The sequence below is a fragment of the Contarinia nasturtii genome, unplaced genomic scaffold, assembly GCF_009176525.2.
Source record: "Contarinia nasturtii isolate CC-2019 unplaced genomic scaffold, AAFC_CNas_1.1 Cnas_scaffold_993, whole genome shotgun sequence".
Lineage (NCBI taxonomy): Eukaryota > Metazoa > Arthropoda > Insecta > Diptera > Cecidomyiidae > Contarinia > Contarinia nasturtii.
The window spans coordinates 1,815,526-1,838,790 of NW_022198340.1; the positions used below are offsets into that span (position 1 = coordinate 1,815,526).

Below are 23,265 nucleotides of genomic sequence, written 5' to 3' on the forward strand. Positions count from 1 at the left end.
TGCATTGGACGGGGCTCATTATTTACACTAAATGAACGGATAGAAATGTCACTCATTGGAATTTGCATCGAAATTTCATAATGAATATGCATGTATGACATTATTTGTTGTTCCGCATAAAGTGGGACACACACACAGCGAGGTGATTATTATCGCAACAAACTGTTGATAAAAAAAAAAATAATAATGTCGCCATACACTCTCGTGTGAACACTGTGCGTTCGCTCTCCCTTTTCATTCACACGCCAGAAATACATTTCTTTAGAATCAGAATTTTTGCTACTTTCATATGCGGAAATACGGTAAAAATATTTGCGGTTGTTGTGTTTGCGCTTTTCTTCCTTCTTCGTGGCTTGCCGTTGTCGCCGTCGCCGCCGACACTTGCATCGCATTCTTGCTCAGTACATTTTAATTAATATGAAGCTGGAATGAAGCGAGTAAAATGATTTCGATGCATTTATGGATATTAATGCATATGACAATAAAAATATGCAGTCATCGATGTATTTAGAATCGAGTTGATTTGATGAATAAATTTCAAAAGACGATATGAATCGGATTTCACGATTAATATAGCATAACGAATTTATATACAAACATTACTCGGCTCCGAGTAGTTTCTAATACATTGTCAGAGATGCGAAAAGTGCACGTTGATTTTGTTGAGGCGAAAGAGAGTGATGGAGAGAAAGGAAACAAAATTAAATCATGAACAACTATATAAATGCACACAAAGACGATTTTACTCTATGCTATTTGAATGCGTCGAACTACATCTAATGTGTGCTCTCGCTGTCGTAATACAGTGTGTTATATGCTGCACAAACAACATGAGACACACACGACCAAATCGAACGAACAATGAACGAACACAAAAAAATAACACAACATACAAACCTCATCCATGTATGGCTGAGAATACGCTACATAGAATGAACGAAATCTGTTTTTTTTGTGAACACGAGACACGATACGAGGGTTGCTCCATAATTTTTTTTAAAAACATATATAACACAGTTGTTTTTTGTCGAAAATGGTTTTATTGTTTTTCAAAATATTCCCCGAGATGATCGATACACTTTTGCATTCGATGAAACCATTTGTCATAGCATTCGTGCCACTCCGAAATTGATATCTCCAAAACGTGTGTTTTGAACGCTTCAACTGCTTCTTCTGGTGTCGAAAATCGTTGACCACGTAGTTTTTTCTTCACGCTTGGGAACAAAAAAAAGTCATTGGGTGCCAGGTCAGGACTGTACGGTGGATGACCCATCAGTTCGATGTTTTGACCGGTCAAAAATCGAGTAGTTTGAAAAGATGTGTGAGAGCTCGCATTATCGTGATGAAGAATTATTTTGCGACGGTGGTTGTTTTTTCTTATTTCACCAAACACTTCGGGCAAACAAATGGTGGTATACCAATCAGAATTGACGGTCTTACGATCCTCTAGTGGAACGGTTGCCACATGACCACTTCTCCCGAAAAAACAGGCGACCATTCGCTTCGAAGTGCTTCTTGCTCGAACAACTTTCGTTGGGTTATCTTCATTTTGGAAGACCCATACAGTCGACTGCTGTTTCGTTTCGGGCTCATAGGCATATATCCACGATTCGTCACCAGTGACGATTTTATTAACGTCTTTTGAAGCACCACGATTGAATTTCTTGAGCATTTCTTTACACCAACTCACACGAGCCATTTTTTGTTCATCGGTCAATTTATGTGGGATCCAACGAGAGCAAATCTTTTTTACGGCTAAATGTTCATGCAAAATTGTATGTATGCTGTGGGATGAAATGCCCAAAGATGCCTCAATCTCACGGTAGGTCACATGACGATCTTCCATAATCAGTTTTCTGACAGCATCGATGTTTTGTGGCACAACAGCCGATTTTGGACGACCTGTATGAAACTCGTCTTTGAGCGAACTACGACCGCAACGGAATTCTCGGTACCAGTTATAAATTGTCTGAAGGGTTGGTGCTTCATTGCCAAAGGCCAAATGAAGTCGATCGAAACACTGTTGTTGAGATAATTTACTTCGAAAATCGTAGTAAATCATTTTACGAAAATCTTCACGTGTAAAATTCATTTTTTTGTTGAGTCGCAGTTTACCAGTCACTGTAAACAATACAAATAGCGTTCGTACGACAAAAGGTTCAGGGCACGAATACATACCAAAACATCAAACTTTACGAATATGACAATGGTTTACATCGGGCAACACTATAAGTACCATTTTAAAAAAAATTATGGAGCAACCTACGTATAGTCACTATGAGCATTGCCTACGTGAGTCTCAACCACATTAAAATGGCTATCTTAAATATACTCGCAACTCGAGTTTTCTCTATGCTTCAACATGCTTTTCTTTTTATTCATTTTCTCTCTCTCTCCCCCTCTCATTCTCTCTCTCGTCTTTGTTCGTGCCTTTTTTCGTCAAAACTCTCGATAGTTTCTTTTCAGTCGTTTTTTTTTCTTCATTTGCTCGACTATATGGTTCTTTGTAAAGTTTGAACAAAAAACCGTCGAAATTCAAGACTTCCAAAAATGGAATGAACAACTGTACTTTTTTACTTTGCACAGTCACATTATTTCAGCGAAGCCGGTCCAATCGCTTAATTACTGCGTTGACTGAAGCAGAGCTCAGGCGAAACGAATCGCTCAAAATCTTTGCTAATTATTGTCATTAGCATTCTAATTTCATAAAGATATGCCATTCAATATACTTTATAATCACGATGTCTCTGATTCATTCATTAGCTTTCATTCATTTATGAACGATGTGACAATAACACTTTTCCTTTGGTGAAAAAGTCATAAAATATTTAACCTTATAAATAATCATAATAAATTGACTGTCGATCCAAACAGTTTGAATTGACTTTTGATATTAAACTCGCCGATTTATTCTGATTGAGACATATTTCAGTGGAAAGATTCAAAGCATGATAGATTGTTTACTGATTTCCTCATATTCACTGAAAAATACACCTAGAAAATACACATAAAATGAACGTTTCAAGGCGAAACAAATTGAATTGTTCGTGAAATGCCTTTGCACATCGTCTGTGTGTTTATTTGGTGCTAAGTCATAATTTGTTTTTTTCGTCGTTTATTTATGTTTTTGTTTTTTTGGTCGAACTATGTTCATATTTATCTATATTCAAAACAATAATTTACGGTGTGTTTAAAATGAGTTTGGTTGTGTCTGTTGTAAGCAACTTTGTTTTTATCACAGCATCAATAAACACTTCCTTTCCCGTTTCTCATGTTTGCTACAATGCAATTTTCCAACTCAACATTCTCCAGGGAGTAAATAAACATTTAAATTTTATGACACCAGTTTCTTCCTCGTCAATTTTCTCTCACTCTCTCAGAATGACCTTATGACTGCACAGAGATTGTACACTGGTACCCACAAAACACATACATTTCACTGGAATGGTTCGTTGTTTTTCACAAAACAAACACACAAAAAGCGAACACACATAAAATCATAAAACTTATTCCGTCAATATTGTTTATTGGTTATGAACTTTGTGTCGCATGGATTCGTAGAATGATACCAGAGTGGTTGTATTTATTTTCACTCGGAAAAATATTTATATGTAAACAGTGTCAATTTAGAGCACTTACAAGAGAAGTTGACGAGATTTTACACGCTCCGAATACAGATGGAAACTATTTAAAAAAGAGCAAAAAAGAAAACACTACGTAACAGATAGAATGAGAGAATGAAAATGAGTAAAAACTTATTCAATTCCATGAACGTTGAGGAAATGGTGATGATAAAAAAAAACTTCGTTAGCAAATACACTCATTGACCAGTTTTGCAGGTAATAACAATAACACTGATAACAATCACGTTTTTCAAACGAGAGAATGCTTCTTGTGCCATTTTAAGCACACAACTAATTTCTTCGAAACGGTCATGAAGAGTATCATAAAGCGTAGGGTCATATAATCATGTTTTGCTATTTGCTTGCCAACGCATGTACGTACATCGATGCTTACGTTTTAATCACGGTGACGTTCTAACCATAGATCATTTCCCATTGTTGTGCAATACTTGTTTTGTAACATTCATTTTTGAGCGAGGCGCACATGTTTCGCTCACTTCAACTCGGATATTGATTTGTGTGTAGGCAAAATACCTTCCGCACAAACAAAATGCGTGAAAATTATGGTTTGATGAAGAAAAAAAAATGCGTGAATGAAGATTATCGCCCACAGTAAAGCGTGAATACCTGATTCATAAAAATCGATAGCGCTTTTGTTCTCGACATTCTGAGAAATTGATTCATTCAGAGTTGGTTTTTTATTTAAATACTCGATGCGTATCGCGTGTGTGAGTTTGAGTACTCACATGCAAATTTTGCGGATGGCTAAACGGCGGCAAACAAAAAATCTCGCTTCATTAGCATTGCTCGTTTGATCTTACACGCCGTTATTATTATTATTTCCATTGAGTGAGCGCGGCTACTAATAAAATTCGGACCGCGGCAAACGAGTAGAAAAAAAGGCAACAGCAAAAAAAAAAAACGAGAGCATCACAAAAAAAGAACAAATCAAAGTAAAGTGTTCTCTTAAAGCAATTACTGTGAACATCGGGGAGGCTCTTTCAACATATTCGTATATATTTCTTATTTGATCTGTCACGTTGTTGTTATTTCACTACTTCTTCGTTTCTTTATTGTTGGTAATTTGATGAATTATTTCGTTTTTCTTCTTTCAACCGCTCGAATGAGAATTGTTAGCATTGTTTTTTTTCTATATAATATATATTGTTTAAAGAATCGGTGTATGGTGTGACTAACCGTACATCATGAGAGCCAAGATGGGAGAGTTGATTGAACTTGAATACACCGACGACGAACCAACAACGCGACAAGAATATACAAACACAGCCAACAACCACAAAGACGACGACGACGACGGTGATTATGAAGAAGATATACATAAAAGAATTTACGTTGCTCATCCATAAATACACCGAGCATTTAGCAGATGATACAAATGGAATTGAAGAAAAATAAAAGAAATCTACATTTTTTTCTATACACAACGATATTCTTAGTCGTGCGTTCACTCACATATATAAATAAAACAAATCACGAAGCATGGGCCCGATCGCAAACGCAACTCAAATACATCAATAGATAACGACAATGGCCACGGCACAGGCACTGACCGAAATATAACACAAAATAAATCGCTGGCGAAGAACAAGAAACTAACAAAACGAGACAATAAAAAACATCACCTCACACAAGAAACACTGCACGATGAAGAAGAGCACGTGAATGCGCTCTCGTTTTGTTTATCAATATATATAAGCATGTGTTTGTGTGCAAGTTATCAATTTTTTTCGATTCTACCTTTCTACACGTGTTTTTGAGCGCGCGCACAAGAGTCAGATACAGAACCACGAGAACAGAGAGAGAGAGAGAGAGGGAGAAAGCGAAAAGTTTTGGAATCGATGAAAATGGTGGCATGTTTAATGGCAAAGAATTCAATTCGATAAACAAGTTCTCGTGGGGTCAACAATTGACCTCATATTTTTTAAAATCATCTTCTTGTTGAGCGCACAGGCTATTTTTAATAGATAATTGGCATACGATTTATTATTTTTAGATTCAACAAAGGATTTATTTCAATTAATAACAAAATTTGAATATTTTTGAGCATTTTGTGTTCTATTTTAGTCGTGATTACTTTATTGCACCAAATTTTCCCTATTTTTAGGTGCAGTTTCCTTGAGGTTTTGTGCGAAAAAACGAAATAAAAAAAATATATAATTGAATGAACTGCAAAGGGATGAGGTGAACGGTTCCATGGCCAAAACCTGTATTTTTCGCATTTGTATTTCATTTTTTGCTTGAGTGAATAAAAAAGAAAACAAGTGTTGCACATGCAATATTCTATTTTGCATTGTGTGTGTGTGTACAAAATTCGAATCGCAACTTCAACCCATCTTTTGAGACTTTCTTTTTGCTTACGCTTCTTCGTTCACGGTCGTACTAAGGTAAGGTGTTCGTGTTTAGACCGAGTTCGAGTAAAAATGTTTGTGTTTTGTTATTCTTGATTGTTGCATGTCTAGTTTTTTCGTTCGCTCTTTTGTTTTTGTTGTTTTGGTTGTGCGGTTTGATGAGACAAGGTAGGCTCGAAAATGAGTCTACCGCACAGGCAACACATTTTTTCTTCCTCTTCTTTTTCATTCGGCTGTTTATCTGTCGATTCGTTATCATCGTCGCCGTCGTCGTCGTGGTCCCGACATTGTACCTGCCCGATTGCATGAAACCCATGCAGTAGCTGCTGCTCGCAATTAACTGTTTTTCAATTGTGAGAGAATTAACCGAATATCACGATACGTACGAAATAACAATCTTCCTTTTTATGTATAACAAAATGGAAAAACTGTAATTTGCGGTTTTCAACCCGCAAAATTATCTGAGTGAACAAATTATTTATCGCATGAAACACAAATTGACAGAAAAAAAACTTCCTTTCTCACTCTCTGTCTCATTCTCAGAATCATGTGCAGTGGTGAAAATAAAAATAGTTTTATTTTGCTATTGCTAAAAGTCTGGCTACCGCCTATTCAATTTTTGATTGGAATCACATACACACACATTGTGAGTGAGTGCGCGCACAATAAAGTTCTTTAGCTGCTGCTTGTTGTTGAAAATGTCCAATCCAGTTATAAATGACGATGATATTAGCAACGTACATCGAGACGCATTTGCCCATCTGTCGTTTCGCGAGCTCGTCGCCGTCATCGTCGTCGCTACAATAGCAGAGACTCGATAAAAATTGGCTACATGCCTTGCATGCATTATAAACTACATGGGCCATTTGAGCGAATGCTATTTTATAGTGAGATAGTAAAATTGTGTGCACTGGCACCCGAAGTACCGTAAGTCATTCTCACTAGAAAAAAAATGGTGATTTCACTTGGTGTGAACAGAAAATCTAATAAAAATTGTTTTTTTTTTTGTTGTTGCTGCAAATACTCGATTTGCCTGATGAAACGATGCTGGTGTTGTGAATCGAGCCGTGCAAAATGAAACAAGAATCCGCTAAGTATATTTGAACATAAATCATCAACGCAATACAGATGTATTAGTGTCACGTAGCAGCGTAAAACAAACGCTATCAAGAATATCTTAGAATGGTTACTTTTTTTATTCACCCGTGTTGAGTGTTGAAATTTCACTACACGGAAATAGAAACGGTTGGAAACTGTTATCGCTATTTTTTGCTGCTTCTCTCTTCAGGAAGAAATGGCAAAGAAGAGAAATGAACAGAAATGAATGACTTGAGTTTGAGACACTTCCTCGCTTACATTGTACATTGGCATTAAATGAAAATTCATGTATATAGATCTTATGCCATTAGATTACACATAGAATACACGCATACATTGTTGACGATTGCGCTTATAGGAGTTGTATCAACAGCAATAGCTTTATTACCAACACAATCTCATCACGTCACGTACACACATCGTTTGTATGTTCGCTTCTATGTCTCTTTTGCTTGCCTTGCAGTCACCGAAATAAAGAGGTTCGTCGTTCCATCCAATATCAAACGTTTTTGTTGCTTACAGCATGAGAACAAGCAGCTCGGTGTGCGTCTGTGGTGGTGTGTGCACAATCGAATTGTGAACAGAGAAAGAGCAGAAACCGAAAAACAGCGGAAGAGGGTACCACCGAAAAAGACCGATAAATCGTACCATAGCTAATCTAGCCCATATATTTTCGAAGCGAAAAAAAGTATGATTTTTTTGGCACCCGTTAACCTCTCACACGCACACTCACACTCATCTCTTTTCACTTACACCAAATGTTCAACTCAAATTGAATGAAACATTTGATTTCCGCATATAACAATTGCTCATTTTTTTTTCTCTCGTTCGTTGTTTGTTTTACTGTTTCTTCGGTTTTTTTTTTGTTCATCTCCAATAACAATCGGGAGAGGTGGAGAGTCGTTCGACATTTTTATTATTGATATATGTATTTATTTGATGATATTTGTATAACAATCAATTCTAATTTTCAAATTAATAAACTGTCCCTCTCTTTTTCTCGTTTCTGTTCGTCATTCATTCATATTTGTGCAAATGACTGGATGTTTTATTTACTTTTTAGTCTCGATTACAATTTTTCTATTTATATATGCACACATATGTATTTTAAGCATCTCCATTCATGTGATGTATGGTTTTGATTGTCACTCGACCGTATGTCGGCCGTGTGTGTATGTGTTCGCATTACGCGCGTTCTCGCATAAGTTACGAATTCAATGATAAAAAAGAATTATGATCAAACAATGGTATATCGAGACTGGGGCAAAATAACTATTTGAATTGAAACCCTTTTAAGAATTTCGTTCATTACCTTCTTTTATTCAACGTTTTTTAACGGCTGATTTTCTCTCTCTCTCTCTCTCTCTCTCTATCGCTTTCTTTCACAAAGTTCGTTAATGTTGCTCTCTTGTAACTTTTAAGTAAAAAAAATGCACTTTGTAGAGAAACAATCTCTTGATTTGATGAACACAATGTTATGTTTCGTTTGCGGCTAGTTTGTTAGTTTTGTTTAACAATGAACACAGATTTATAAATTTATTACTTCTTTGCAATTCTTGGATTGTCTATGTCTTGTTGAATAATCGCACTCGTTTTTTTGTATAGAGCTCAAGAAGACGAAAAAATGAACACACAATGGGGAATTTTTTGATGTGCCGATGAGTAATATAATTCACAGCAAAAGAAACACATCCAACTAATCAAGTATGCTTATTAAAAAAACAACGAGGAAATGAATTTCAACCGAATTCATAAATGATTCACAAAATACACTTTTAACTGTTCGCGCTTATATTTACAATTTTAGTTTTGCTGCACTTTGTTGGGTTTTTTTCTGCTTTTAATTTTTGTTTATATGTGTCTGTTTTTACGGCGTTTTGTTGTTATTAACTTCAGCTATACTGTTTGTAGATTTCTCTGTTTGCATGAGATTTTCATTTTAATTACTTTTATTGAGTGTTGTTTCAACTTTTTTTTTTGCATTGCACACGACGATATGCAGCTTTCTAGTGTGTTTGTGTATATTTGCAGTTGGGAAAAATTTCATCGAGTCAAATCATGCGAAGAAGAGACTGTGAATTATTTATAGTCTATAGTGGATGTACACACTTTAATGAGAGAGGTTTATGTTGATGTTTTGCTTTTAATTCACACTTGGAAATATTTGAATCCATTTGAATAAAATATTCGCCACAATCACTAGCACTGGTGTGTGTGTGTGTCTGGTTTTGTTCATTCACTTTGTGACATCGAAGCAAAAAGTATGTCTAGCCGATGTTGACACAGTTTTAATTGTTATGAGAATTGATAAAATTGGAATTGAATGATAATGATAAAAAATCGGCAAAAACGAGACTTCATTAACGTACACACGACATCGATGATAAAAAAATGTGTCTGTTAAATTTGGTAATATAAAACAAAAAAAAATGTTTCGTTTGTCTAGAACAACAGTGGAGAGGCAGTGACTTTTATTTCATGTATATACACATAAAACAGTCTTTTATTCTCTGTTAACGTCCTTACGTTGTTGCGATAATGTTGTGAATTCGTTAAACTCGAAAAATAGAAAAAAAATCCGTTTGTTTGTTATTATTTTCGTTGATTAGTGAGTATTTTGATGCGAGACGCGCCAATGTATACATTTTTTTTTAAATAACACTTTTCCACATTTGAAACTATTTTACAAATTCATGGGTGTACAATATATACTCAATCCTATCGACCCGTTTTCCAACCAATAGATAGACACTCACTGTGTGGATTGAGAATTTTTTGTTCTGTCTTTTTTTACCTTCTTCAATTCATTTGGGTGTACAAAAAACTTTCAAAAAACGGAACGGAACACGAAAACACAACCCAAAAACTGAAAACAGTACGTAATGGCCGATCGCTCAACGCCAACTGAACATTCATCGTCGTTTTTTTTTGTGTGTCTTGTTCGCATCGCATATGTGTGTTACGTACGGTGCGGCTATGCTTTACGCTAGCTCACAATACCGTCAACAGCACTAGAGATTATAATTCTCATACACACACACACGTACATTGATTTATACGAATTGAAAATAGTTCTTGATGTCGAACGCGGGCATGTCTTAGTGTGTGCTTTTGAGTGCACGTAGCACTGTTATGCGATTTTTGGTGCGAAGGGGAAATGTAATATGTGAGTAAAATAGGGGAATATCATGTAAATATACTTTCTATTGAGAACAATAAGAGAGCAATTTCCCTTATATCCTTCTATGAACACAATTTCTTTTTGGCACATATATCTCAGACGTTTTCTCATTTACTCAATCGGATTTTGTGCAAACGCGTGCACCGGCATTCAATTCATATTTCATTCAAGATTATTGTTTACAACCTTGGAACCATTATCCCTATCAAGTGCACTTGGATTCTTCTTCTATCATGCCCACACAAATTATTCATTGAAACACTATAATTGCTGGAACGAATTCATCCCACCCTGGAACCATATTCCTTTCTTTTAATTAATAAATTTCCGATTTGTTGATCGACTCGTGATTGTTCCCATAACAAATTCCACGAATAAATTGACCTAAATTCCATTTTCGACGAATTGAATGAAATAAAAATGCACTTGAAAAAAACAAACACTTGAATTTACTTACCATCGATATGCATTATAATGATAATACACCATGCCAAGTCCGTATAGAAATGCCGTATCACGCCAATGCTCTTTTTCTAATCCGAAGAATTTTTGATATGCGGACATTGCTGAAAATGTAAAGATGGAATGAAATTTGATTTGCACGCAAGGTCATGCAGTCAATCGCGTCATAATCTTTTGCTTCATTTGAGTGCGTTTTACCTTTTGCGTAATCTTCAAGTAGCAAATGAAAATGGCCAAGTTTACAGTAAGTTCGCGGATCAATGTTTATGTCTTTTGAGTATGGATCGTCCTTATCGGTTGTGGATTCTTCAATTTTGATTGGTTCATCCGTTGGTGTTGGTGTTGGTGTTGGTGTTGTTGTTGCTGCTGAATCTCCACTTTGTGTCTCTTTGTTTGTTTCACTGTTGTCAACATTCCCATTTTCATTGGCTTCGGCTTCGGTTTTTACCGTTTGAATTTCCGGCGGTGTGTCATTTTTCTCATCCGTTTTATTTGTATCGTCGTCAGTTGTTGGTGTTTCAGCCAACGGGTCCGTTTCAATCGTACTATCTTCATCATTTGGTTCTTGTTTAATGGTTGGCATTGGTACTGAAGCGTCAACCATTTCTACGTCATTTGATTTTGGTGATGCATCCGGTTCGGTTTTTGGTGTTTTTGTGCCGTCTGCGGTTGTTGTTTCCGTTGCTGTCGCTGTCGCAGTCTCCGTTGTCGATTCATTTGTATCCATTTTCTCGGCATTGGATTCAGCTTCATCGTTAGCACTTGCATTTGTTTCGGCATCATTTTTTGCTGTGATTGTGCATCGTTTTTCACGCTCCTGTTGGCAGTAAGCTTGAATCAGCATGCGCTCCAAATACTTGATGGCCTGCGAGAGAAAAAAAAAACATTTCAGATTTTTAAAGAGAAAGTTTGATTTCATTGAGAGAAGACGGAATTACCTTGACAACGACCGCTTTCTTTTTCCGATGTTCTATACCATTTAGCCGAAGAAATCCAAATTGACGACTGCACAAATGATCAAAAGAAATTATTTTCCGTTTAAATTCAGTAACAAGTGAATGGTGAACAATATTTTGAATGTATACAACTGACCTGTCAAGTTCCGATAAGATTTGTAGTTCAGTTGGCGATAAATTGACTTCATCGCTGTCGGGAAGCATGTTTAATTCACTGCTACTTTTTATTTACACACACAAAATATGCTTAAATTCAATTTTCTTCATAGATTTTAATAGACAATAGATGACAAAAAACTGTTGTTGTTTTCGTTCCGTTTTAATTCATTCAATGTTCGGTGAGACCCACACATACAATTTTCTTTTTCACTTCTGGTCGCCTTTCTGTGACCACTGTCAACACAACACTTGCAACAATTTTCAATTTAATCATATAGAATGGAAACAAAATATTTAAAAAATATAACTAGAACTATTTGATAAGCAAATCACGAATAAATAAAATATCAATCGTGAATATACTTGTTGGACATTTATAACAAAAAAGGTGAATTACACGCGGGCAGCCATTTTTTTGTTAATGTTATTTATTTCGAAGTTTTGAAAGTCAAATCGGTGTCTCTATGCTATATGTTTGTGTGTACATTCACGTAGTATTGAAGTGTTGAAGTTTATATTGGGATACTACGGGAATTTTGGTTTCAATTGTGTGGCACCACTGGCACACCGGCTCTGTACTACGGAATATGCAGTGTGTGTATGTATGTATGTGATGTGTTCGTTTGCATTTTGACAGCCCAATGTATGTGACAGCTAAACAAAAACGTTTGTGTCTATGTCTATACTACGGATGTTTGTGTGTGTATTTTATTTACATCGTGACACAAACAGACCAACGATGTTTACCATTTTATGAACGTCGTTGATGCACGCGCACATTCTTCACAAGTCACATATCGTTCTGAAGTTGGACTGCCGAACAAATTGCGAAAAATTTCATTTCTATTGAGATTATTTGATTTCATATCAATGCGTGTGATACTCGATTTTCGGATTTTTTGAAAGAAAAATTGACAACATTCAAATTGGTATCGTGACCGAAAAATTTTCGATTGAAAACACCAACTTTGAATTTGAATGCAATTCTTCTTTAGAATATTTTTCAGAATTCAAAGTTTAATATGATTGATTCCGTATGGAAAAAAGAAATAATTTTCAAGTTTTCAAGGAATTAACTTCATTGGATTGACTTTCACTTGATTTTTCATTTACATATTCCACTTGATCACAAAATCATCAAATCGTTTGATCATGTCAATAGTTTGATTTTCAAAAACAGTTTCCTGACGATTTCTGTTTAAAAAAATTAACTATAAATATCGCGTATCAAGTTTGCAATGTGAAAAGGTGAAAATTTGCTCAAAAATTTTACATTCAATCAATTTTATTATGATTAGACGAATGAGCGAAAGGAAAACAGTTTTGTATTTTTCAAAATTGATGTCAGAATCAGTTGAACGCCCAAAAGCATTAATTCTATATCGTAAAAATGTTATACCACGCACCACTCATACAGTGAAAATGCGATTCATATATAGAATATATACACACACGAAACGAACCGTCGCCACCATACATTTGACAGTTAGCCCAAAATACATTTGAAGTTTGTTCATCTGTACCTTTTTTTATAATATCGTCTTCTATTGCTTAATGCACACAGTGCACAAGAAGTGAGAAAAAAAGAGTAATTTTTCGAGTACATCTTTTTTTATTGCTGTGTGTCTACAGCAAAATAATCATCGCCCTAAAAAGGAATTTTATTGAGAGAAAAAAAAACTTCATCAATCATTTTGTTATGATTTTATTCCGTCAATTTTTCGATCATTTGAAAATAAACGCGAATAAATTGTTTTGATTGAAGGATTGAAGTTGCTGTCGAAACAAAGTGGAAAAGTTCATTTCTGTGCATCGCAGAAAATTGTGTTTGCTTTGAATTTTTAAAGCAAATGTGCAATTTGTGATTAAGAGTAAAACAAAGAGTCGAAATCCGTTTTGAACATTTTATTGAGTACCCTTCATAATAAAAAAGAATTATTACACTGATGAATATCGCTGAGAATTGCAACGACATTTCATTGTGATTGTGCCGTGCTGAATGCAAAAATGAATGATATGAGTAAGTGTGACTTGATATTGTGATGATGCAAGTGCTAACAATAACAATTTTATTTTTTATTCCGCAGCTGAACACAATAGCATGGATTTTGATCCAACCAACACTTTGAAACGTTGCAACAGTACACCAATCATAAATCACATACTACCTCCGACTAATAAAGTCACTGTGTCATCGACTGGCACCACAAATACAATGAATAGCCCGACAACGAATAGCCCAAATATTACTTCGACCACATCTCGATCAAGGTAAGGCAACTTTAATACAGACCAAGTGGACAGTATTTTATGAAGCTAACCTCTATTTTTCTTCTGGTTTACGGCAGAGATGCGTCACCAACACCAACTTTTAATATATTTGCACCCAGAGCACGCCGATATTCAACCGGATTTAGCCCATTGGCCACAAATCCAGGACCTTTGCCTCGATTAACACCACGCGTTTCACAATTGAGACAAGAAGAATGCGCCGATGTTACTAGCCGTGAAGTGAACCATGAACGTGAAATTCATACTGCTTTGCAAATCAGTCAAAGTTGGGAAGGTTAGTGAAAATCAATTCCATTTAGAAATTTTTGAGATTTTTTTTTTTAAACTTGAAAAAATTAATTTTAGATTTAACTTTGGATGCAGAGCACTGGTCGTTTAAAAGTGATACAAGCTCGGATCTTACAAATCCACTGCACGTGACTCTACCTACAGGCATTATTAGCTGTTCTAGTCCTTCACCAACAAGGTTTGCATTTTTCTTTTCGACGACACACCATTCGGTTGTTTTGCACATTTTTTTGGTGTAATTTTATTTAAATTGAAAGTCATGAGTTAAGCAAAAAATCTACGTCTTTACGTATCTTTATCTATTTTTGAATTCACATCAAAAGCTTGAAAAAAAAAATGATTACATTTTTTATCAATTTTTTTTTGCAGTAGTCGAGCTGGTTTGCGACTCCCACCATATGGATTGTCTCCATCGCCAACACGGCGAACTTTTCAAACCAGACGTTCAATGTCACCAATTGCGATGCGGCCAAGTTCATTGGGTCCGGTCAAACGAAAATTCGAACTCGACGATAATTATTCAAACAGCTATTCGCCACCTCCATTTAAAAAGATCTTCACTGAAAGGTACCGATTTACAAATGATGAAAAAGAGATTATATCGCCATCAATGAATTTCCATTCATTTATCGAAAACCAAATCAAATCAATTGACATTAATCTATTCATTTTGTCCATAAACAGTAGTTCACGTGGCCATTCACCATGCCGCTCGCCATTGTTATGTCCCAGCCCCGATTCGACGGAGGGTCGAACAACGCCAAAGTTTTATATATCAAAATTATGCACAGCAAATACAAATTCATCATCGAGTCATTCATCGTCATTATCGGCTGCACCGTCGCCAAATTCATCAACAAGCGCCATGGAAATCCCAATGGATATACCGAATTTATGTACAAAAGCGGCCAATTCAGATTTGAACAGTGATCTGAGTGATCTCGATTTTGATAGTGATAGCCAAAATAAACCAACGACACAAGACGCCGATGATAAATCCGTTACACAAAAACGCGACGAAGCATGCGAAAAAATAAAGAAATTATTTTTGGCTCGTGTTAGTACCGATAGCACCGAAACTGATTGCAGCAGCATTGATTTTAAGCCACAAACAAATACAGATACAATTGCAACCGCAGCGGCAGTTGCCTGCGAATCGAATTCGTTAAATTTAATCGACAATAAAACGGATGAAACAATGGAATGTGATTCATCGAAAAAAACGGACAGTTTTTGTATTGTACAAAATCTTGTCTCATCGACTGACGATATTGAATTGGCCAACGAGCACAACGACCGCAAAACGATTGATTTACGCGCTAAATGTATGCCAAGCAATGACCGTAATGTCACAGATGCAGATGTTGTTGTTGTTGTTGCTGTTGACACATTAGGAAGCGATTCGACTGAAAATTCAACTTAGAGTTCTGTTTAATTGTATTTAGACCTCAAACGCATCATTTTAGTATAATAATATACACAATGCAAATTGAATTTTAGCGTATTAACGAAGTTTTACAAAAATGGAAGCATTAGCACATGCGTTACATACTATATTTAAATAAACAAAATTGTCGCTCATCATTTTTGATTTAAACACAGTGAAAATACCTTATATACAATGGCACGGAATGGAATGAAATGAAAGAATATGCATTGCGAATCCAACATATACCACAGCTATTCCAGATGATGGCCTGTTTATAGTGTGTGCTCGAAACAGCAAAGAAAAAAATGACCGACTTGAATGAGAACCAATTCAATCGTACATATATACATATTTATTGTAGCACCTATACCATATTATTCAATAAAGAAAAACAAATAATATTAATAATCGAAATCCAATGCAAAATACTTCAAAAATGAGTTTCACTGAAATTGCACATCTACTTTTTCTAGTGTATTTATCTTGATTTCGGTTGTTTGATCATTTTTAAAATTATATACTAGTACCGAAGCGGCAGAGGAAGTACTTAGGTGTACGTTTTCATATATGTGTTTTGATAGCTCATTATCAAAATGATGATCATGATGACCGAAGTAATTTCGAAGTACTATCACATTTGAAGTGCGAAATTGGATGCAACCAGACGTGTTTGGTGGAGGAAACACAATTTGCAACTCAGCTATGCTGGGATAGAAACGTGTACCGGCTTGAAATGCCTGATCAAAAAAGTAAGATTTTTATAATATTTTCCTTTTTTGAATTTGAAAGAATTTGAAGTTAATTTTTAAATCGATTCAAATCAGATTGTGTACGATTAATCTTCAAAGTGTACTACTATTATTCCATATTTAAAAATTTTTTTTTTTGAAAAATAAGTTACATGATCAAGTTATTAGGAAATGATGTATGTAGAAGTTTTTTTCAGTCACACTGAAAAGAAATTTTTCATTAAAAAAAATAAAATTGTTAAGTGTGGATCTAAAATAAATATTCGCAAAAAATAAGCAAACAGACGTTTGTTTATTGTTATGTCTATCGAAGACTTATAATTTAAATTAAAAAATTTATTTGGATATACATTCAAATTGTTATACAAGGTGTCTCATATAGAGAGAGAGAGTTAATGAAAAGTTCCTTAATTTTTTTTAATCAAACGGGGTCAGTTCATATTTTGTTATCGCTCTATACTGTTTTTTGTTGTAGATGTAATTCAAGTTTTTTATTAATTAATCATTCTGTTATAAAACAGCTTTTAAAAAGAGAACCATTTGAATGAACAGAATAACAATTTATTATATTTTCAATATAAATATTTGTTGACTTCTTAAAAGTTATATTGTATCTTTTTCATTTTCATATAAAGTTTTAATTTGAAGTAAATTTTTGAATTTCAGATGCGCGTTGCTATGCATTGCCTTTGTACAAAGACAAAATGGAATCGAATGGGTAATTTTTCTTAACACTACCAAGCCGAAAACTACGTTATTGGTGCACTTTTCGCCAAACTATTTGTAGTATTTTGCTTGGATAGAATATTCTATTGGAATTTTTGAAAACAAATTTATGTACTAACTTTCTGTAGAAAGCGAGTTTTTTTTAGAGTTTTGTCAATGTTTTTTTATGTCTAACACTGGAATTTTGTACCACGAAATGGATGATACCTGAGGTAATTTTGGGGAAAAATATTTTTTTTTCTTGAAAAACCTTAATAATGAGATGTATATACCTTACAAACTGAAAGAAAAATAATCATAATACATAATATTGTTAGTCAATGCTGTCACATTGAATTCAGTAAAATTGTTAAAAGTGTCATTATTCTTATCATATATAAGGTATTTTGTATAATTAGTGAATGTATTTGAGAAAATTTTGTAAGAAAATATGTATTTTATAGGAAATTTGGTATTTGTTTTATTTTTTCATATTGTTAAACAAAACTTTAGTTCTAAGTGAACTATTGAATAAGAAAGAATATTACAAGGTCAGGCAAACTTAATAAACGTATTTCGAACAAATTTTATCATTTTTTAATCATTTTTGTTTTTGACTACAAGTGCTTTGTATAGTTCATCCAATATTTTTTTCATTTCTTCTTTTGCCGCTTTTAAATCTTTAAAATGATTTTGCATTTCTACATTTCTTTGATAGTTCAATGTAAATGTTAAATCAATATTATTCAAAATTGCATCCAGTGATGACATGTAGCCGTCTCCGAATTGTAAATGTGTATCAAAATTATCAACTTCTTCTTTACGATTGCCCATCCCCTCAAGCAATAAGCTCCCTACATGATTAACTAATTGCAATTGATCAATTGCCAATTTCTCATCACCGCGAATGCTATTTTCCAAAGCTGTCAATTTGGATGCATCAAACAATTGTATATGTTCTGCATCTTCTCTTAACAATTGGGTCCATGCGTTAGATATACCGGCAACATAAGAAACAGTACTGTCGTCAAGTTGCTTGAGGCCTCTTATCCAATTTTGAAAGTAGCCCAAATTAGCGTTAATCAAACTTAAAATTTCTTTTACTGTTTTATTTTTTTTTAACTTTTTAAGGGAAATTTGCATAGAGGTTATTGATTTTTTGTACAATTCAAACGTAGATTCAATGGATTGCCATTGCGCTGGGCTCATTGCATACTCTTGAGGTTTTCCCAACATTTCTCCTACATTTGGAACGTTGCAATGGTACTGGTTTTTAGAAAGAAATAAAAAAAATAAAAAAAATTAAATTAAAATTTTGACAATAAAGGTAATATCGAGCTACAAAGAGGGCGAAATGTGAAATGTGAAAATTTTATACAAAAAAAAATACTTACACCGGCAACGAGAACCGTAACTACGAAAACTGTTTGGATTAAACGACACATAGTGGCTAAGAGCTTGCTTCAGTGTGATTAGATGGCTCAGATCCTGCGATTTTTATAGTCGGCTAAATTCATTTGAGACACATGGGTGATCTAAGCTAGAAAAATTCCTTAGACATTCAATAATGTTTAACATTCCAAACAAACAAATACGAATTGTTATGAAATACGCGTGTACGGCTGTACGCTTTCAATTGACGTCAACCACCTAATTCTTCGTGGAACATTTTAGAATTCTCCATGGATATATTGTTTGTTTTCTATAAATGAAATTGTGTAACCAGGCAAAAAATATCACAATAGTACGGCAAAAAAATTCTAAAGATCTGTTTAAACTTCATCTGGTTAGTGGAAAGTTTCATTTGAAAAAAAAAAATAAAAAAAAAAAAAAAATGTGGACGTGTAGGGCAAAAACTGAAAATAGCAAAGCGAATTTAAATTTCCCAAAATTTGACCTTCAAATATTATCCGAACTAGTATGGTACAGTTTTAAAAAAATGCGGCACATTTAAGTACATTTTTAAATTATCTCTTTAGCTTCTTCATTTTTAATTGGGATTTTTTTCGAATTTTGGCCACAATTTCTTCAATTTTTTGGATGTAAATTCTTCATCAGTTTGGTAATATTTTCCCCAGGAAATTACGTCCAAATCGAACTGGAAATAGTCTCTTTTTGTTTTTGGACACAATTTCCCGAAAATAAAAAAAATTTCTGGGGGAAAATATGACCAAATTTTAAATATTATTTTCTACGATATTTCGGGCATAAATTCTCCATTAGATTTGAAAATACGACCGGTCACCAATACTATCATTAGAAATACTATGTCATCTTCGACAAACCAAGTGCAGAAAATGCCAACAATTTCTATTTATTTTTGTTACAATTCAAGCGTATTTAGCAACAACAATAATAGCACGTATTTTCAATGGCTTGACTATCGCATAACCTTGCACAACCTATTACTCCACCTTACGAAGTAAAATGTAGTAAAAATAATGCGAGATTTTGATGAGATGAGATGTTGTGAGATTTTTAGTATGGGCTTTTTTAATTATGGGATTTTTTGGATAGTTGGTATTTACAACCTCAATCAAAAATTCCCCTATAACATGCATTAGCATGAAATGTCAATAAGAGTGAGTTACTCCTTTATCAACTAATCGTTTTTATGTCAATGTTGTCGCGCAGCAGATGCTGTGCTATCAAGTATCAGATCAATTTCATAAATTAAAACCGGTCAATAAATGTATATTGTGTCAGCTCATCAAATCACATCAGTTCAACGACGTCACAGTCAGAATGTCCTAACTATATAAGATGCATATACCGGCACAACAGGTTGCAGTTTGACTGTGCGCTTCGTACTCTGTACAATTCACATACCATGTTGTCGAACAAATTTAAAACGCTCGTGCTGTTGATCGTTATCTCTGCTTTAGTCGCAGCTGGTAAATTTGATGCGAAACGTGACGTATTTTACGAGATGTATTGTCGATTTTCGAATCATTCAACTGCCACAACGTTGCAAGAAATCGATTCAAATATTTTGAATAACGACAATTTTATTTTGAATGGTGAAAATGATAATCGAACGTTGATCGGTGTGCAAAATTGCAGATGGAATTGGCATCCCAATAGGCCGACCCGACTTTTTATTCACGGTTATTTCAGTGATCAGGATACATTGCAGAAATACGCGCACGCTTTTTTGGAACGAGACGATTTTAATTTCATTGCAATTAATTGGTTACGTGGTGCAAAAACGATTAATTATGTAAAAGCCAGACATCGAATTCGCGAGGTCGGACAAGCTGTCGCTCGATTCATTGATTATTTGGTTACGCTCGGATTGAACTTAGATGAACTCACATGGTTTGTATTTATTAATGCATTTACTGTGTGAGTTGATACATAAATATAGTTGATTTAATAAATCGTTATAGTGTCGGTCATAGCTTGGGCGCACATACGTGCGGAATTGTAGGCAAAAACATTAAGTCAGGAAAATTGGCAACGATAATTGCACTAGATCCAGCGTTGCCACTGTTTCATTTGAAAGATGAGAGTTGCCGGTTACATTATAGCGGTGAGTTAAAGAAAGAAAAGAAAGAGAGAGAGAGATATGAGTCAAATGAATTACCTATATGATCAAAAAAGGTTGCTTATTTAAAATATTAATTTTGTATAAATTACGTTACAGACGCAAATTACGTTCAAGTCATTCACACGAGTGGAGGTTTTTTGGGTGTTAAACATCCCATTGGTCATGCTGGTATATTTGAATTTTTTAAATTGAAATTTTTGTTTTGAATTGAAATTATTTCATAATCGATTTTTTTTTATTTAGATTTCTATCCAAATTTTGGATGTGTACAACCAGAATGTGCGAGTATTATTCCATGTAATCTTCATTTTTTTTTTCCACAATCTAATTATATCTTTCAAATAAAAAAATACAGACTCTTCTTTCAAAAATTCATTTGAAACCTGTTTTAAGATAGACTATTTGCTCGAGTACGTATTATTAAACATATTGTTTATCTTCTGCAGTTGTTGGTGAGGTCTGCTCACACACCCGCGTACATGATCTGTTTATCGAGAGTTTGAAGCGCACATCTCGATTTTTGGCAACAAAATGTTTATCATATGGCGAAATATACGATGAAAAATGCTCGGAGCACGGTGAAAACGCATTGATGGGTGGCGATCTTGTGAATCTTATCAGTCGTCCATTGGGCTTATACTACTTGCAAACTCGTGGAAAATCACCGTTTGCTATGAGACATTTGTTTTAATAGTTTTTACTATTACTAATGAGATTACTTTATCCAAAATTCAAATATAAAATGATTATTTTATAATATTTCGAATCTTGTCAATCAAAATGCTAGTCGACGGATATTAAGTTTAGAATCTGTTACCTGAAACAGTAAAATGAAGAGAGAAAAATTGAACAATATTTTGCAAAAATATAAGAGGAAGCGAAAATCAACAAGAATTATATTAAAAATAAAAGAGACCTTGCGAGGTCAAAGATAATGGATTTATATTTAAAATGATTGATACATGTGTTATTTCATGCGTCGCAATTACAACTCAATCACTATGCAATGCACTAAATGTAAGGAAATGATAAAAACAAATCAATACATGCCCTTTGATTGCACAAGTCTATTTCCATCAATACCTCAACTAAGGAAAAATGCCAGAAACGAATTGCTCTTTTATTTTCAATCAGATTTGGCTTGCTATGAATGGTTTCCATTTAAGATGAAATACAAACAAACGGATTGTTGAACATTTCTATTTTTTGAGTACGCTGCGAATTGACATCACCACGTATACTGTTTTTGTAGTTTGTTTTTAAAATGATAGTATTAAATTACGTGATGCGCCTATTTATATTGCAAATGATAATCATGACTTTGTGAATGAGTTGCATTCGTCCAGGCAAACTGGTTTTTAGAATAAGTTTAGTCGTTTGAAAATTGTTTACTGAGAAGATTCAACTTAATAAATATGCCATTTTCGATATTACCTGAAAGTATCGTATTTTTACTTACCATTCATGGGTTAAGTGTGAACATAAATCACATTTATTCGTACTAGAAATGTAAGAATATTCCATATTTGAAGTCAGATCACAGCTTGGACTTTTGAAAAAAAATCCCAACTCAAATATAAAAATACGTCTAATGTGATAATACACAATGAATTGCGTAACATAAATGATCCAAGTCGGTGTGAGAATATGCACGTATATAAAAATTTGATCTATTTTTCGACGATGATTTTTAGATTATTAGTAATATCAATACAATAAAAATAGCTTATCCAACCAGTTATGCGGGGAGTTCCCGACAATATTGAAGATAAATTATGGCAGCGTGATAAAGAACAGTAAATAAAGAGTTTATCAAAAAGAGCCAAATTACCTTGAGTTTTAGTATAAGAAGTTTTGGATATGACAGAAGCAAATCATACCGTCGAGTTGTTTCGAAACATTCAGTTAATAAAATATCCGAAGATGAAATTAACTTTTTTCATACTTTTGCTTGTTGCTCTGATTTTGGTTGTAGCTGGATCACCTGACAATATGGCGGGAGCCGGTGTAGGAGGGAGCAGCCCAAAAACTACTAAGAAACCGAGGGGAACTGGAAGAAAACCTGGACAAGGCCCCATCCCGACTTAAGGAACAACCTCGAAATAATTGTTGCCGAGGCAAATACCATAGAAGTGAATTGTATATTAACACAAAATAAAATACAAATTTTTCAACTGAAAAAATAAAAAATGCTCTTTTTTGCCAAAAAAATATCTAGTTTTATAGCTCAAATCAAAGATTTTTAGGAAAATATTGTTGCGTCTTAAAAAATGCAAATTGTATGCCAAATCATGACATTTTTAATTTTTGGCAAATTGTGTGGATTAAAAGGTAGCTACAAGTTTTTATGGAAAAACATTTTCACTTAATATTCTAACTGAAGTAATTTGCATAAAGTGGATAT

General features: G+C 34.3%; 4 protein-coding genes across 4 annotated transcripts in view; 2 read left to right on the forward strand and 2 right to left on the reverse strand.

Annotated features, from left to right (window-relative positions):
- The window catches only part of LOC116343443 (histone demethylase UTY), a 29,395-nt gene extending 17,175 nt beyond the window's left edge, over positions 1-12,220 (reverse strand). The window contains exons 1-4 of the mRNA XM_031771491.1: positions 11,826-12,220; positions 11,672-11,738; positions 10,932-11,598; positions 10,729-10,837 (exon numbers count right to left, since the gene is read on the reverse strand). Coding sequence (XP_031627351.1) covers positions 10,729-10,837; positions 10,932-11,598; positions 11,672-11,738; positions 11,826-11,893 — 911 coding nt within the window. The 5' untranslated portion in view covers positions 11,894-12,220. The remainder of the gene's footprint in view (positions 1-10,728; positions 10,838-10,931; positions 11,599-11,671; positions 11,739-11,825) is intronic.
- A 1,180-nt stretch (positions 12,221-13,400) lies between these two features.
- LOC116343204 (flocculation protein FLO11) lies at positions 13,401-16,025 on the forward strand. Its single transcript, XM_031771143.1, has 6 exons — positions 13,401-13,868; positions 13,936-14,119; positions 14,197-14,414; positions 14,486-14,606; positions 14,798-14,995; positions 15,113-16,025. Exons 1-6 carry the CDS (start codon positions 13,856-13,858, stop codon positions 15,849-15,851), a joined length of 1,473 nt encoding a protein of 490 aa, XP_031627003.1. The 5' UTR covers positions 13,401-13,855; the 3' UTR covers positions 15,852-16,025.
- A 1,747-nt stretch (positions 16,026-17,772) lies between these two features.
- On the reverse strand, positions 17,773-18,830 carry LOC116343252. The gene is made up of 2 exons (XM_031771218.1): positions 18,706-18,830; positions 17,773-18,577 (listed from the first exon to the last, which is right to left on the reverse strand). The coding sequence occupies exons 1-2, from the start codon at positions 18,754-18,756 to the stop codon at positions 17,909-17,911; spliced, it is 720 nt and encodes a 239-aa protein (XP_031627078.1). The 5' UTR covers positions 18,757-18,830; the 3' UTR covers positions 17,773-17,908.
- A 1,259-nt stretch (positions 18,831-20,089) lies between these two features.
- On the forward strand, positions 20,090-21,816 carry LOC116343253 (lipase member H-A-like). The gene is made up of 5 exons (XM_031771220.1): positions 20,090-20,629; positions 20,701-20,843; positions 20,958-21,029; positions 21,105-21,158; positions 21,308-21,816. The coding sequence occupies exons 1-5, from the start codon at positions 20,142-20,144 to the stop codon at positions 21,550-21,552; spliced, it is 1,002 nt and encodes a 333-aa protein (XP_031627080.1). The 5' UTR covers positions 20,090-20,141; the 3' UTR covers positions 21,553-21,816.
- The last annotated feature ends 1,449 nt before the right edge of the window (positions 21,817-23,265 follow it).